The 14,234-nt window shown below is 42.5% G+C and overlaps 1 protein-coding gene across 1 annotated transcript in view; it reads right to left on the reverse strand.

The window, feature by feature from the left end:
* LOC129644212 (antigen WC1.1-like) overlaps positions 1-14,234 on the reverse strand; it is a 110,201-nt gene that overhangs the window by 8,865 nt on the left and 87,102 nt on the right. The window contains exons 9-11 of the mRNA XM_055569726.1: positions 8,611-8,921; positions 4,286-4,594; positions 3,873-4,190 (exon numbers count right to left, since the gene is read on the reverse strand). Of these exons, the coding sequence (XP_055425701.1) occupies positions 3,873-4,190; positions 4,286-4,594; positions 8,611-8,921 (938 nt within the window). The remainder of the gene's footprint in view (positions 1-3,872; positions 4,191-4,285; positions 4,595-8,610; positions 8,922-14,234) is intronic.

Below are 14,234 nucleotides of genomic sequence, written 5' to 3' on the forward strand. Positions count from 1 at the left end.
AGTTCTATTTCCAGTTTTTTAAGGAATCTCCACACTGTTCTCCATAGTGGCTGTACTAGTTTGCATTCCCACCAACAGTGTAAGAGGGTTCCCTTTTCTCCACACTCTCTCCAGCATTTATTACTTGTAGACTTTTGGATTGCAGCCATCCTGACTGGTGTGAAATGATACCTCATTGTGTTTTTGATTTGCATTTCTCTGATAATGAGTGATGTTGAGCATCTTTTCATGTGTTTGTTAGTCATCTGTATGTCTTCTTTGGAGAAATGTCTATTTAGTTCTTTGGCCCATTTTTTGATTGGGTCAATTATTTTTCTGGAATTGAGCTGTTAGAGTTGCTTGTATATTTTTGAAATTAGTTGTCAGTTGCTTAATTTGCTATTATTTTCTCCCATTCTGAAGGCTGTCTTTTCACCTTGCTTATAGTTTCCTTTGTGGTGCAGAAACTTAAGTTTAATTAGGTTCCATTTGTTTATTTTTGCTTTTATTTCCAATATTCTGGGAGGTGGGTCATAGAGGATCCTGCTGTGATTTATGTCAGACAGTGTTTTGCCTATGTTCTCTTCTAGGAGTTTTATAGTTTCTGGTCTTATGTTTAGATCTTTAATCCATTTGGAGTTTATTTTTGTGTATGGTGTTAGAAAGTGTTCTAGTTTCATTCTTTTACAAGTGGTTGACCAGTTTTCCCAGCACCACTTGTTAAAGAGATTGTCTTTAGGAGAAGACTCTTGAGAGTCCCTTGGACTGCAAGGAGATCCAACCAGTCCATTCTGAAGGAGATCAGCCCTGGGATTTCTTTGGAGGGAATGATGCTGAAGCTGAAACTCCAGTACTTTGGCCACCTCATGTGAAGAGTTGACTCATTGGAAAAGACTCTGATGCTGGGAGGAATTGGGGGCAGGAGGAGAAGGGGACGACAGAGGATGAGACGGCTGGATGGCATCACTGACTCGATGGATGTGAGTCTGAGTGAACTCCGGGAGTTGGTGATGGACAAAGAGGCCTGGCATGCTGCAATTCATGGGGTTGCAGAGAGTCAGACACGACTGAGTGACTGAACTGAACTGAACTGAACTGATACATATATCCACACTCTTCATTTTCTTAAGACTTCCTGGGTCAGTAATTTGAGAAAGACACAACTTGGCACTTTTGTCTTTGGGTCTTTCATGTGGTTGCACTTACATGTCATCTGGGGTTGAAGTCAGCTGAGGACTTGACTGGACTTTGATTAATAAGGAAATTTCTTGGAGTATTTTAGGGATAAAGGGGCATCGTGACTGCAATCTAATTCAGAAATACTTTATGTATTCATGGAGAAATGAGGCCAGAAGGGGACAGAGAGAGAGAGAAAGTGAGGGAGATTAAAGCAAAATACTGAATATGACCCAGCAATCCCACTGCTGGGCATACACACCGAGGAAACCAGAATTGAAAGAGACATGTGTACTCCAACGTTCATCACAGCACTGTTTATAATAGCCAGGATATGGAAGCAACCTAGACGTACATCAGCAGACGAATGGATAAGAAAGCTGTGGTACATATACACAATGGAGTATTACTCAGCCATTAAAAAGAATACATTTGAATCAGTTCTAATGAGGTGGACGAAACTGGAACCTATTATACAGAGTGAAGTAAGCCAGAAAGGAAAACATCAATACAGTATACTAATGCACATATATGAAGAAGGCAATGGCAACCCACTCCAGTACTCTTGCCTGGAAAATCCCATGAATGGTGGAACCTGGTAGGCTGCAGTCCATGGGGTTGCTAAGAGTCAGACACTACTGAGTGACTTCACTTTCACTTTTCACTTTCATGTATTGGAGAAGGAAATGGCAACCCACTCCAGTATTCTTGCCTGGAGAATCTCAGGGATGGTGGAGCCTGGTGGGATGCTGTCTATGGGGTCTCACAGAGTTGGACATGACTGAAGCAACTTAGCAGCAGTAGCAGCAGCAACACATATATATGGAATTTAGAAAGATGATAATGATAACCCTAAGTGCGAGACAGCAAAAGAGACATAGATGTATAGAACAGTTTTTTGGGCTCTGTGGGAGAGGGCAAGGGTAGGATGATTTGAGAGAATGGCACTGAAGCATGTATATTATCATATGTGAAAAGGATCTCCAGTCCAGGTTCGATGCATGAGACAGGGTGCTCAGGGCTGGTACACTGGGATGACCCAGAGGGTGGGAGGGGGGTTCAGGATGGGGAACACATGTATACCAGTGGCAGATTCATGTCAATGTATGGCAAAACCACTACAATATTGTAAAGTTATTAGCCTCCAATTTAAATAAATTTATTTTAAAAAGAAATAAATGTTTTTTAAAATAAAGCAAAATACTGATATTGGGAGGTGCAGGTAAAGGTCATCTGGGAATTTTTATATTATTTTTGCAACTTTCAGGTCTCAAATTAGGTCAAAATTAAAAAAATTAAAAGGTGAAAATAAGTCAGGAAGAATTCATTTCTAGCACACTTGCACTAAAAGGATTACAAATAATTTAAAAAACATGAAACACCTAGGAGAAAACCTAGTAAAAGATGGGCAAAACCTCTGATAGACCTAAATGAATGGAGGGATATGTCACGTCAATGAATTGTGAGACTCAAAATTGTCAAAGTCAATCATCCTCAAATTTCTGTGTAGACTAAATATAATCTCAATCAAAACACATTTATGAAGTTTCTTTTGGTGAAAAATAACAAATTAATTCCAAAAATTTTTTAAAAACATAAAAGGACAAGAATGACCGACACAGTTGGCAAGAAAGGCAACATAGTTAGTTAATATAAAGTAACTCTTGTAAATTAGCTAGTTAGTTAAGTCGCTCAGCCGTGTCCAACTCTTTGCGACCCCATGGACTGTAGCCCACCAAGCTTCTCCGTCCATGGGATTCTCCAGGCAAGAATACTGGAGTGGGTTGCCATTTCCTTCTCCAGGGGATCTTCCTGTCCCAGACATCAAACCCAGGTCTCCTGCATTAGAGGAGACCTGGGTCTCCTCAGGAGCAGGAACCTCTGAGCCACCAGGGAAGCCCAAAGTTACTATAAAATTATAATAATTAATAAAATACAGTATTGGTGCAAGGATAGACAAATGATACAATGCAATAGAATAGAAAGTCTCAAAAAGTCTTAGACACACATGCCCTTCTGCTTATGGCAAAGGTGGAGCACAGTGGAGACAAAATCTTTTCAGAAAAAGATTATGAGTCAATTAGATATCCAAATGAAACTTGACTATTATCTTATATAGATATCAATCTCAAGAGGAATATACAATTATATGCAAGAGAAAAATAAACTTCTATAAGATACTATTGAAGAATGTTTTTATGGTCTTGGAGTAAGCAAAGTTCTTTTCAAAAGGATATAAAAAGTACTAAATATACAGGGAAAAGCTAGGTTATATTTCCTTAAGATTAAGAACTTAGCTCATCTAAGGACATGGTACCATTAAGAAAATGAAAATAAAAGACCAAAGATTAAATAAATAGCATAGATTTTCACCCAAAGTCATTGTTATGGTAATGACATGATCTTAGTTTCCTGAATGTTACTGGGAGGCAACAGTGACTCTGTAGTTCTGGGAATGTTCTCTTGGCTTATCTGGGTTGGGGATCATGACTGAGGTCTACACATTGTTTTCTATGATTATTTGTAAATAATAATGTTACTTAAAAATATATTATTCCACTTCACACTTCTTGCCTTGACCTGAAAAATGAATGAACAATGAGAGGAAGCATATTTCACCATGAGATATCTGATTTTTGAAGTCAGGTTTCCCTCACTTTCTGCTCTTGGGGACATCTCACTCCATGAGTACCAGTAGCCCTTCCCCCCTCTCTTACCTGAGCAGATCACATAGGCTGTGTTGCCATGGGAACAGTCAGAACCACCCAGGGCAATCACAGGGCACATCCATAAGAAGGACTCAGCCCCCAAGCAGTGAAATCGGACTGTTGAGATCTGATCACCTCCTTCTACAAAGCGTGGTCCTCTAGGGGTAGAGATAGCGACTCCACAGCTGAGCTGACGACAGACAACATTGGCATTGGCCAGACTCCAGTGGGAGGCACAGAGTGCTCTCCATAGTCCAGAAATATTCATCTCCACCTGCCCCTCACACTGAGAGGTCCCGTTTGTCATGAGCCGGACTTCTGTATACACTGGTAGAAGAAGACAGGATGTCAGCAAAATCCATTTTTTAAAAAAAAACCTGAACAGAGTGTGCAGGGTGGTTAAGTCCTGATGTGCATCTCACCTGAACAGACAACCTGAGCAACTCCACTGTGGTGACAAGTGCCCCCTGGACAGGGCACTCTGGGGCAGGACCAGAGCTCAGGCTCCTCCCCTTTACACCTGAACTCTTCAGCCCAGACACGGCCATCAGACTCTCTGAAGGGCACATGTCCCAGGACAGACACAGCCTTGCCACATCCCAGCTCTGCACAGATGACCTGGGCAGTGGGAAGTGTGAAGTTTCCATCAGACACTGGGGTCCAGTCTTCTCCAGAATGCACTTCTACTCGTCCTGAACAGGGTCCTTCTCCTCCAGCCAGACGCACAAATCCTAAGGGGAGCAATCAACAGCAGCAACAAACCCTGTGAGTGTTCATAGTCCTTGCTTGGCATTGGAAACAGCACATCATAGGCAAGGATGTGAAAGCGTTTCATCTCTAGGAGTGGGGCATGGAGAGAGAATTTTACAGTTAGTGTCAGAATTGTATTAGTATTTTCATGAGCAAGTTTATGAAAAGAAACCCAGAAAGATTTGCTGTCAGTTTTCAATGGCTTATTACCAACAATGCATATTTTGAGGTCAGTTAGGATGAGAATTCCTCATCTAAGGGCCTGGAAACGACAAGACCCAAGGAAACTGCACTGCAGCAGGCATCAGACTTGAGCACAGAGCTGAACTAACTCAGAGTGAAGTAGGTCCATGGGATTTAGTAGTTTAGAAGACTAAAAGCCAGACAAGGTTAGAAGGCTATCTGAGATTTCTGGAGCTAGAATTCTAGCCAGTTTTCTCTCAGGAGCCAATAATCAAGTCACTGAGGACAGGGAACATTGTGGCCGGAGATCTATTAATTCAGGCTAGACTGTAGACAGACTTATGGCTCACGGGAGGAAAGCTAGACATCATTCCAAGTCTACAAGTCTATTATGATTTGATGTATATTATAACAAGCCTATTATGATTTCACATATATTTCTCACAATTCTTAATAGTGAAAAATTCCCAGAATTTCTTAGGTGACTTGATTGTGAAAAGAAGTTGTCCATAGATGGGTCTGAATATTAAGAAAGTTGAGAAAGTCATAGGAGAGGGAAGGGCTAGTCCTAGTCATATTTTTTGAAAGACCGTTGCTAAGTCACTTGGGTTGTGTCCGACTCTGTGTGACCCCATAGACGGCAGCCCACCAGGCTCCCCTGTCCCTGGGATCCTCCAGGCAAGAACACTGGAGTGGGTTGCCATTTCCTTCTCCAAAGCATGACTAGGACTAGGGTTTATCAAAGGAGAGAATGCGTTTTCAGTGGGAGTATGCAAATCAGCTGAGTTTGATTACTTTCTACTAGATATGGGAATCTTAGCAAATACTAAGAAATGATGATAATTCAATGTATTTTAATCCTATGTGTATGTTAACTGCATATTCCTTTCCTATTTGGATTCTTGAGAAGTAGCCAGCATGCAGTTAAAAAAGGGTGGAGGAGGGGGAGAGAAAGAGAGCAGAGTGCAAACAAGCCATTTGTAATTTAGAGATTTCCAAATGCAAAACCTCAATATGGATGAAAGATAGACAGACTTGAGGAAAATACTTGTTCAAGTTTTTGACAGATTTTATCCACTGTGCTCCTCCCATCTGGCCACCTAACCCTGCTACCATTTCCCATTTTACTCACTGCAGACAAAAGAACAATCTTGAAAGCTACAAATGGATGAAAAGGAGACTCTGAAATGGAAGAACTTCTGTAGGAGTGGAGTGTGGGTGGGATATGTGATAGATTAAACTGGGAGTGGATGGAATATAAAACCGAAAGAGATCAAATTGGTCTGATGGGGAGTTTGGTAACAGGTTACTCATTCTAATTAAATAATTTTTACTCAACACCTTGTTAGTTTCTGTATTAATCCCACCAGATTACAAAATTAGAAAGAACAATATTGCTTACTTGTTATTGTAGATAGCCTGACACATGTTAGACATTCAGATATATTCAGAACAAAGTATTATACACATCAGGATAGTCTCCCAAGACAAATAATTATTTCTTTTTTACTTTATATTTGCTTTTAAATTTTACATGGGAAAATAAGTGTGTGAACATTTCAAGAAAATTTATGAACTAGAAGGCTGATGTGAGGGGATAAGTTATTAAAAATAATAAAATCAACTATTTTCTTATATAACAATAGAGAGAATGGGGAAGAATATAAATATCTAACAGACACAAAGACATACACACACAGAAATTTAGTATTTGAAGAAGGTGATATTTTATATCATTAGAGAAGGTAGACTGTTCAATAAATAGTGCTGAAACACTTTTTGGCCCCCATTTTTCAGGTTTAGTCCATTTACAAAATGAATATCAACCTGAGCCATAGGAGGGACCTCAGGGGCCAGGTTGTCAGGAAAGGATTCTCTTTTCACCTGTGCCTGACCCTGGAAGAGCCCCGATTTTCTGTATCTCAGCTTCTGCTTAGGGCCCTTTGTCCCAGAGGCAATCTCACTATTATAGCTTTGGGGCTGGATTTGATCCAGGGAATCACGAGAGTAAGAGGGACCTGGTGGGTTTTCATCATCGTTCATGTAGATCACATCCTTATTTCTCTCCCTCTGACAAAGGTGGCCTCCTCTCTTCTCCCTGTAGCTGTGATGCATCTGCCTCCAGACCAACTCTCAGCCCTCTGACCCTCAGCCTGACCTGACCCTGGACCCTCTGGTTCTTCACCCATCACTCCAGACTCCTGGTTTGACTGGAACAGAGCACTCTCTGGCCTGAGGTGTAGGAAATATCCTTGTTGGGTGAGGGATGTGGCCTCTCAGAGATCCACAAAGATCAAATATTTTCCTGGAATACCAAACCTGCCTAAACCCTTGGGCTGCCCATTCCCCTCTGAAAGCCAGAGGGGATCAGTGTGACCTTTCGATCAAGGTGCAGCAAAGGTCAAGGAGAGTGGGTCCCTAGAGGCCCAGAAATAGAACCTCTGATTGGGAAATGAAATGGAGAGAGAGAGGAGAGGCTACAAGGGGAGTCGTATCTGAATCCTCTGCAGAGGTCTGATATTTAAGTAGGAGGATGTTATTTAAAGGTAATATTAAGAATCTATTTTCATGTGGTTTATTACAAATACAAGCACCTTTTTAGAGTCTGTTATATTCAGGAATTTTGGCTGATGTTGGGAATGTAGGTCACAATAAAACAATGCCCTCATCTTTTTAGAAGTGCAGGAGAAAAACAAGTAGACAATTTAAAGCCCTCCAAAGTGTTTATGAGAGACTTGGATAATCAAAGAAAGGGAAATTGCCCTTCCAGAGATCCATTTATTTATATGAATCAACTGCAACAAAGGCAAAATGAAACCATGGTCAGATTTATCTTTGTATGGTCTCTTGCTGTACAGACATCCTGTGTCCTTAGGCACATGTAGCATCCTCCACACCACACCACACCTGGACCCTCAGTGCTTCTCAGAGTACCTCACAGGTGCCTTTGTCAGCTCCCATTGCCCTTCCATCCCTCCAAGCTATGATAACTCTTCCAGCTTGTCCCCTTACTTCTATTCCTATCAAATAAACTCCCAAGTGCAATTCTCTTATATCACTGAAATCATCAGGTGTAAACTATATAATCTCTTACTGTAAAGCAAAGAATCAATATTTCATTATCTTTACCACTGATGTGTCAATGCACAGCTAAGTGTTCTTTCAAAGTTTTGGTTTATGCTGATGTCTTAAAAGAAAACATGGACAAAGAATTTTTTCTAATAACAATGGAAGGAGAAGCTATGACTCAGAGCATTTCATCCACAGTTCTCTGGTCCTACTAGCCAAATGGCTATAAATATTTACATTTAAATTTGCAAAGGAGACTTGAAATTTGGCATAAATCCCTAAATTTCTTTCTGATTTGTTTAATGATATCCCCTGTGCCTCCACTCCCACTGCCCTAGTGCAAAATAGTGTGTCATAGGGTAACTACAGAAACAACTCCACCCAGGGAGGTGCACCCTCATTCTTGTCCCTCCCTCCTATGGGTTCACTGTGCAAAGGGGTCTGTGTGTGGTGATTTGCAAGTATTTCACTCTTCCAAAAATTATATAAAAAATTATGAAGATCAATTATAATTGGAAATAATAGATTAAACTCTGTCAGGTAAGATCACTGGAAAAGAAATATCAGAGACTGACAAGAGGAAAGTAGTTGAAGCCCATCTATCACAGATAAATGTGCCCTCAGGGAGGATGGGTAGATGTCTTATACCTCTCTAACTCAGTCATCTTCTATTGCCCAGGTGATCAGACACCAACTTCCTTGGAACTTTCTTCTTTCTCAGCCATGGACAATGTACTGACCATACCTGAGCAGATGACCCCAGCATCCTCTGCATGTCCACAGTCGTGCTGCCCCCAGCCCCGGGAAGGGCACCTCCACACGTGGGACTCCTTTCCTCCGCAGTTCAGTTCATCCAGCCAGATGGGCCCTGATCCCTGACCTAATTGAGCAAATTTCAAGGCATTGAGGGCTCTTCCACAGCCCAGCTGCCTGCACACCACACGGGCATCGTCCAAGTCCCAGCCGTCACTACAGATGGTGCCCCAGGAGCCCTGGTCAAGGATCTCCACTCTCCCGGCGCAGGGACCGTCACCGTCCACCAGGCGGAGCTGTCTGCTACCCGAGGAGAGAGAAACGAGACAATGGGCGGTTGACCGGGCCTTGGGGCCTGGGATGGGACGATGGGGATGAAAAGAGTCTTTGGGTCCTGAGTCTCCTCTGAGGCTGCAGAGCCTGCTGGTTGAGACACGGAGTTTTTGCACTCCGGCAAGCACCTGGGTCTGGTTTCTTATAGCAGCAGTGAGAATAATAAGGTTGAAAATGGGCAAAAATAGGAAATATTACTCTACTGAGTAGTGTGAGACATATGATGTTACCCAAGTCCTATCGATATTAACCTTCTGATCCGTAGAGTTCTGCATTGTTGTTGAGTCACCAAGTCGTATCTAACTGGCGACTACATGGACAGTTTTCGGCAGGCTTCTCTGTCCATGGGATTTCCCAGGCAAGAATACTGGAGTAGGTTGCCATTTCCTTCTCCAGGAGATCTTCCCAACCAATCAATCAACTGGGCATCTCCTGCACTGGTAGATAGATTCTTTAACACTGAGCCACCAGGGAAGCCCAACAAAGGTCTGTGTAGTCAAAGCTATGGATTTTCCTGTAGTCATGTATGGATGTGAGAGTTGGACTACAAAGAAAGCTGAGCATCAAAGAATTGATGCTTTTGCACTGTGGCATTGGAGAAGACTCTTGAGAGTGCCTTGGACTGCAAGGAGATCCAATCAGTCCATCCTAAAGGATATCAGTCCTGAATATTCATTGGAAGGACTGATGCTGAAGCTGAAACTCCAATACTTTGGCCACCTGATGTGAAGAACTGAGTCGTTGGAAAAGACCTTGATGCTAGGAAAGATTGAATGCAGGAGGAGAAGGGGACGACAGAGGAAGAGATGGTTGGATGGTATCACTGACTCAACGGACATGAGTTTGAGCAAGCTCAGAGAGTTAGTGATGGACAGGGAAGCCTGACATGCTGCAGTCCATGGGGTCACAAAGAATCAGACACAACTGAGTGACTGAACTGACTGATAAATATATATTTATATTATATAAAATTATATATAATGTTTATATTTATATTTATATATATAATCTTTATATATATATATATAGTCACCAAAAATAGAAATTCTCATCATTTGCAACACATGAATGTACCTTGAAGGCATTATGCTAAGCGAGCTAAACCAGATGGTTAAAGAAAAATATCATATGATCTCATTTATATGTGGAATCTTAAAATAGATTTTTTTTAAAGCTTTCAGCGATGCAAAGAGCAATTTGGTGGTTGCCAGAGGTGGGTTGATGTGGGCAAAATGGATGAAGGTAGTCAAAAGATGCAAACTACCAGCACTAAAATTAATGTCATGAGGATGTAGTGTACAGTATGGGGAGTACAGTTAATGTGTGCATGTGTGTGTGCTCAGTCCTGTACATCTGTTTGTGACCCTATGGACTGTAGCCTGAGAGTCTTCTCTATCCATGGGATTTCCAAGGCAAGTATACTGGAATAGGGTTGCCATTTCCCCATCCAGGGGATCTTCACAACCCAGGGAGGGAACCCACCTCTCTTATGTCTCCTGCATTGGCAATGGGGATTCTTTACCACTTATTTAACTTATATGCAGAGTACATCATGAGAAACACTGGGCTGGAGAAAGCACAAGCTGGAATCAAGATTGCCAGGAGAAATATCAATAACCTCAGATATGCAGATGACACCACCCTTATGGCAGAAAGTGAAGAGGAACTAAAAAGCTTCTTGATGTAAGTGAAAGAGGAGAGTGAAAAAGTTGGCTTAAATCTCAACATTCAGAAAACAAAGATCATGGCATCTGGTCCCATCACTTCATGGCAAATACATGGGGAAACAGTGGAAACAGTGTCAGACTTTATTTTTTGGGGCTCCAACATCACTGCAGATGGTGATTGCAGCCATGAAATTAAAAGACGCTTACTCCTTGGAAGGAAAGTTATGACCAACCTAGATAGCATATTAAAAAGCACAGATATTACTTTGCCAACAAAGGTCCGTCTAGTCAAGGCTATCATTTTTCCAGTAGTCATGTATGAGTGTGAGAATTGGACTGTGAAGAAAGCTGACCACTGAAGAATTGATGCTTTTAAACTCTGGTGTTGGAGAAGACTCTTGAGAGTCCCTTGGACTGCAAGGAGATCCAACCAGTCCATCCTAAAGGAGATCAGTCCTGGGTGTTCATTGGAAGGACTGATGCTAAAGCTGAAACTCCAATACTTTGGCCACCTCATGCGAAGAGTTGACTCATTGGAAAAGACTCTGATGCTGGGAGGGATTGGGGGCAAGAGGAGAAGGGGACGACAGAGGATGAAGTGGCTGGATGGCATCACCCACTCGATGGACATGAGTTTGAGTGAATTCTAGGAGTTGGTGATGGACAGGGAGGCCTGGCATGCTGCAATTCATGGGGTCACAAACAGTTGGACACGACTGAGTGACTGAACTGAGCTGAATGTCACATGGGTTAATACTGTATCATATATTAGAAAGTTGGTAACAAAGTACATCTTACAAGTTCTCATCACAAGAAAAAAGTAAAGGCTTCCATAGTGGTCCAGTGGTTAAGAATCCACCTTGCAATGCAGGCGACACTGGTTTGATCTCTGGCCCAGGAAGATCCCACATGCCACTGGGCAACTAAGACTGTGTGCCACAATTACTAAGCCTGTGCTTTGGAGCCCTCAGACCAGAACTACTGAGCCTGTGTGCAGCAACTACTGAAGCCCTCATGCCCTGGAGCCAGTGCTGCACTACAAAAGAAACCTGCACAGCACAACTTTGAAGCAGACCCTGCACAACACAACTTGAGAAAGACTGTGTGCGGCAAGGAAGATACAACACAGTCAAAAATAAACATTGAAAAGCTGATAGCTATACCATCCTTAGGATAGTCATCATTGTCCATTATGTACCTGTATGCAGGTCAGGAAGCAACAGTTAGAACTGGACATGGAGCAATACACTGGTTTCAAATAGGAAAAGGAGTACGTCAAGGCTGTATATTGTCACCCTGTCTATTTAACTTATATGCAGAGTACATCATGAGAAATGCTGGGCTGGAGAAAGTACAAGCTGGAATCAAGATTGCCAGGAGAAATATCAATAACCTCAGATATGCAGATGACACCACCCTTATGGCAGAAAGTGAAGAAGAACTAAAGACCCTCTTGATGAAAATGGAAGAGGAGAGCAAAAAAGTTGGCTTAAAGCTCAACATTCAGAAAACTAAGATCATGCCATGGTCCCCTCACTTCATGGCAAATAGATAGGGAAACAGTGGCTGACTTTATTTTTCTGGGCTCCAAAATCACTGCAGATGGTGACTGCAGCCATGAAATTAAAAGATGCTTACTCCTTGGAAGGAAAGTTATGACCAACCTAGATAGCATATTCAAAAGCAGAGACATTACTTTGCCAACAAAGGTCTGTCTAGTCAAGGCTATGGTTTTTCCAGTGGTCACTTATGGATGTGAGAGTTGGACTGTGAAGAAAGCTGAGCACTGAAGAACTGATTCTTTTGAACTGTGATGTTGGAGAAGACTCCTGAGAGTCACTTGGACTGCAAGGAGATCCAACCAGTCCATCCTAAAGGAGATCAGTCCTGGATGTTCATTGGAAGGACTGATGCTAAAGCTAAAACTCCAATACTTTGGCCACCTCATGTGAAGAACTGACTCATTTGAAAAGACCCTTATGCTGGGAAAGATTGAAGGCAGGAGGAGAAGGGGACAACAGAGGATGAGATGGTTGTTTGGCATCACCAACTCAATGTACATAGGTTTGGGTGGACTCCGGGAGTTGGTGATGGAAAGGGAGGCTTGGTGTGCTGTGGTTCATGGGGTTGCAAAGAGTCGGACACGACTGAGCGACTGAACTGAACTGAACTGAACAAATACATAAGCATTATGTTGTACACCTGAAACTAATGCTAATATTGTAATGTGAATTACATGTCAACTGCAAATTTTAAAAAGTAGTGTTGGAACATGTGGATTACATCAGTTTCATCTTAACTTCTGAGTTAAATTCACCCATTCCCTTCCATTTTAGTTCACTGATTCTTAAAACGTTGATGTTCACTCTTGCCATCTCCTGTTTGACCACTTCCAATTTCCCTTGATTCATGGACCTAACATTCCAGGTTCTTATGCAATATTGCTCTTTACAGCAATGGACTTTACTTCCATCACCCATCACATCCACAACTGGGGGGTGTTTTTGCTTTGTCTCTGTCTCTTCATTCTTTCTGGAGTTATTTACCCACACTTCTCCAGTAGTGTATTCGGCACCTAACAACCTGGGGAGTTCATTTTTCAGTGTCATACCTTTTTGCCTTTTCATACTGTTCATGGGGTTCTCAAGGCAAGAACACTGAAGTGGTTTGCCATTCCTTTCTCCAGTGGACCACATTTTGTCAGAACTCTCTGCCATGACCTGTCTGTCTTGGATGGCCCTACACGACATGACTCATAGTTTCATTGAGCTAGGCAAGGCTGTGGTCCATATGATCAGTTTGGTTAGTTTTCTACGATTGTAGTTTTCATTCTCTCTGCCCTCTGATGGATAGGGTTAAGAGGCTAATGGAAGCTTCCTGATGGGAGAGACTGACTGAGGGGGAAACTGGGTCTTGCTCTGATGGGCAGGGGCATGTTCAGTAAATCTTTCATCCAATTTTCTGTTGATGGGTGGGGCTGTTTCCTCCCTGTTGCTTGACCTGAGGCCAAACTATGGTGGAGGTAATGAAGATAATGGAGACCTCCTTCAAAAGGTCCCCTGCACCCACTGCTGCACTCGGTGCCTCTGACTCTGAAGCAAGCCATCAGCAACACACACCTCTGTCAGAGACTCCTGGACACTCATGGGCATGTCTGAGCCAGTCTCCTGTGGGGTCACTGCTCCTTTCTCCTGGGTCCTGGTCCACACAGGTTTTGTTTCCACCCTCCAAGAGTCAGTTTCCCCAGTCCTATGTGATTTCTGGTGGTCCTATGGTAGAGTTAATGGTGACCTCCTCCAAAAGGGCTTATGCTATACCCAGGTCTGCTGTACCCGAGCCTCTGCGGCAGGCCACTGTTGACCCACACCTCCACAGGAGACACTCAGACATAGTTCTGGCTCACTCTCTGTAGGGAAAACCACTAGATCATTCAGGTATGACCTAAGTCAAATCCCTTATCATTATACAGTGGAAGTGACAAATAGATTCAAGGGATTCGATCTGACAGAGTGCCTGAAGAACCATGGACGGAGGTTTGTGACATTCTACAAGAGGCAGTGATCAAGACAGTCTTCAAGAAAAAGAAATGCAAAAAGGCAAAATGGTTGTCTGAGGA

Source organism: Bubalus kerabau, chromosome 1, assembly GCF_029407905.1.
Source record: "Bubalus kerabau isolate K-KA32 ecotype Philippines breed swamp buffalo chromosome 1, PCC_UOA_SB_1v2, whole genome shotgun sequence".
Classification (NCBI taxonomy): domain Eukaryota; kingdom Metazoa; phylum Chordata; class Mammalia; order Artiodactyla; family Bovidae; genus Bubalus; species Bubalus kerabau.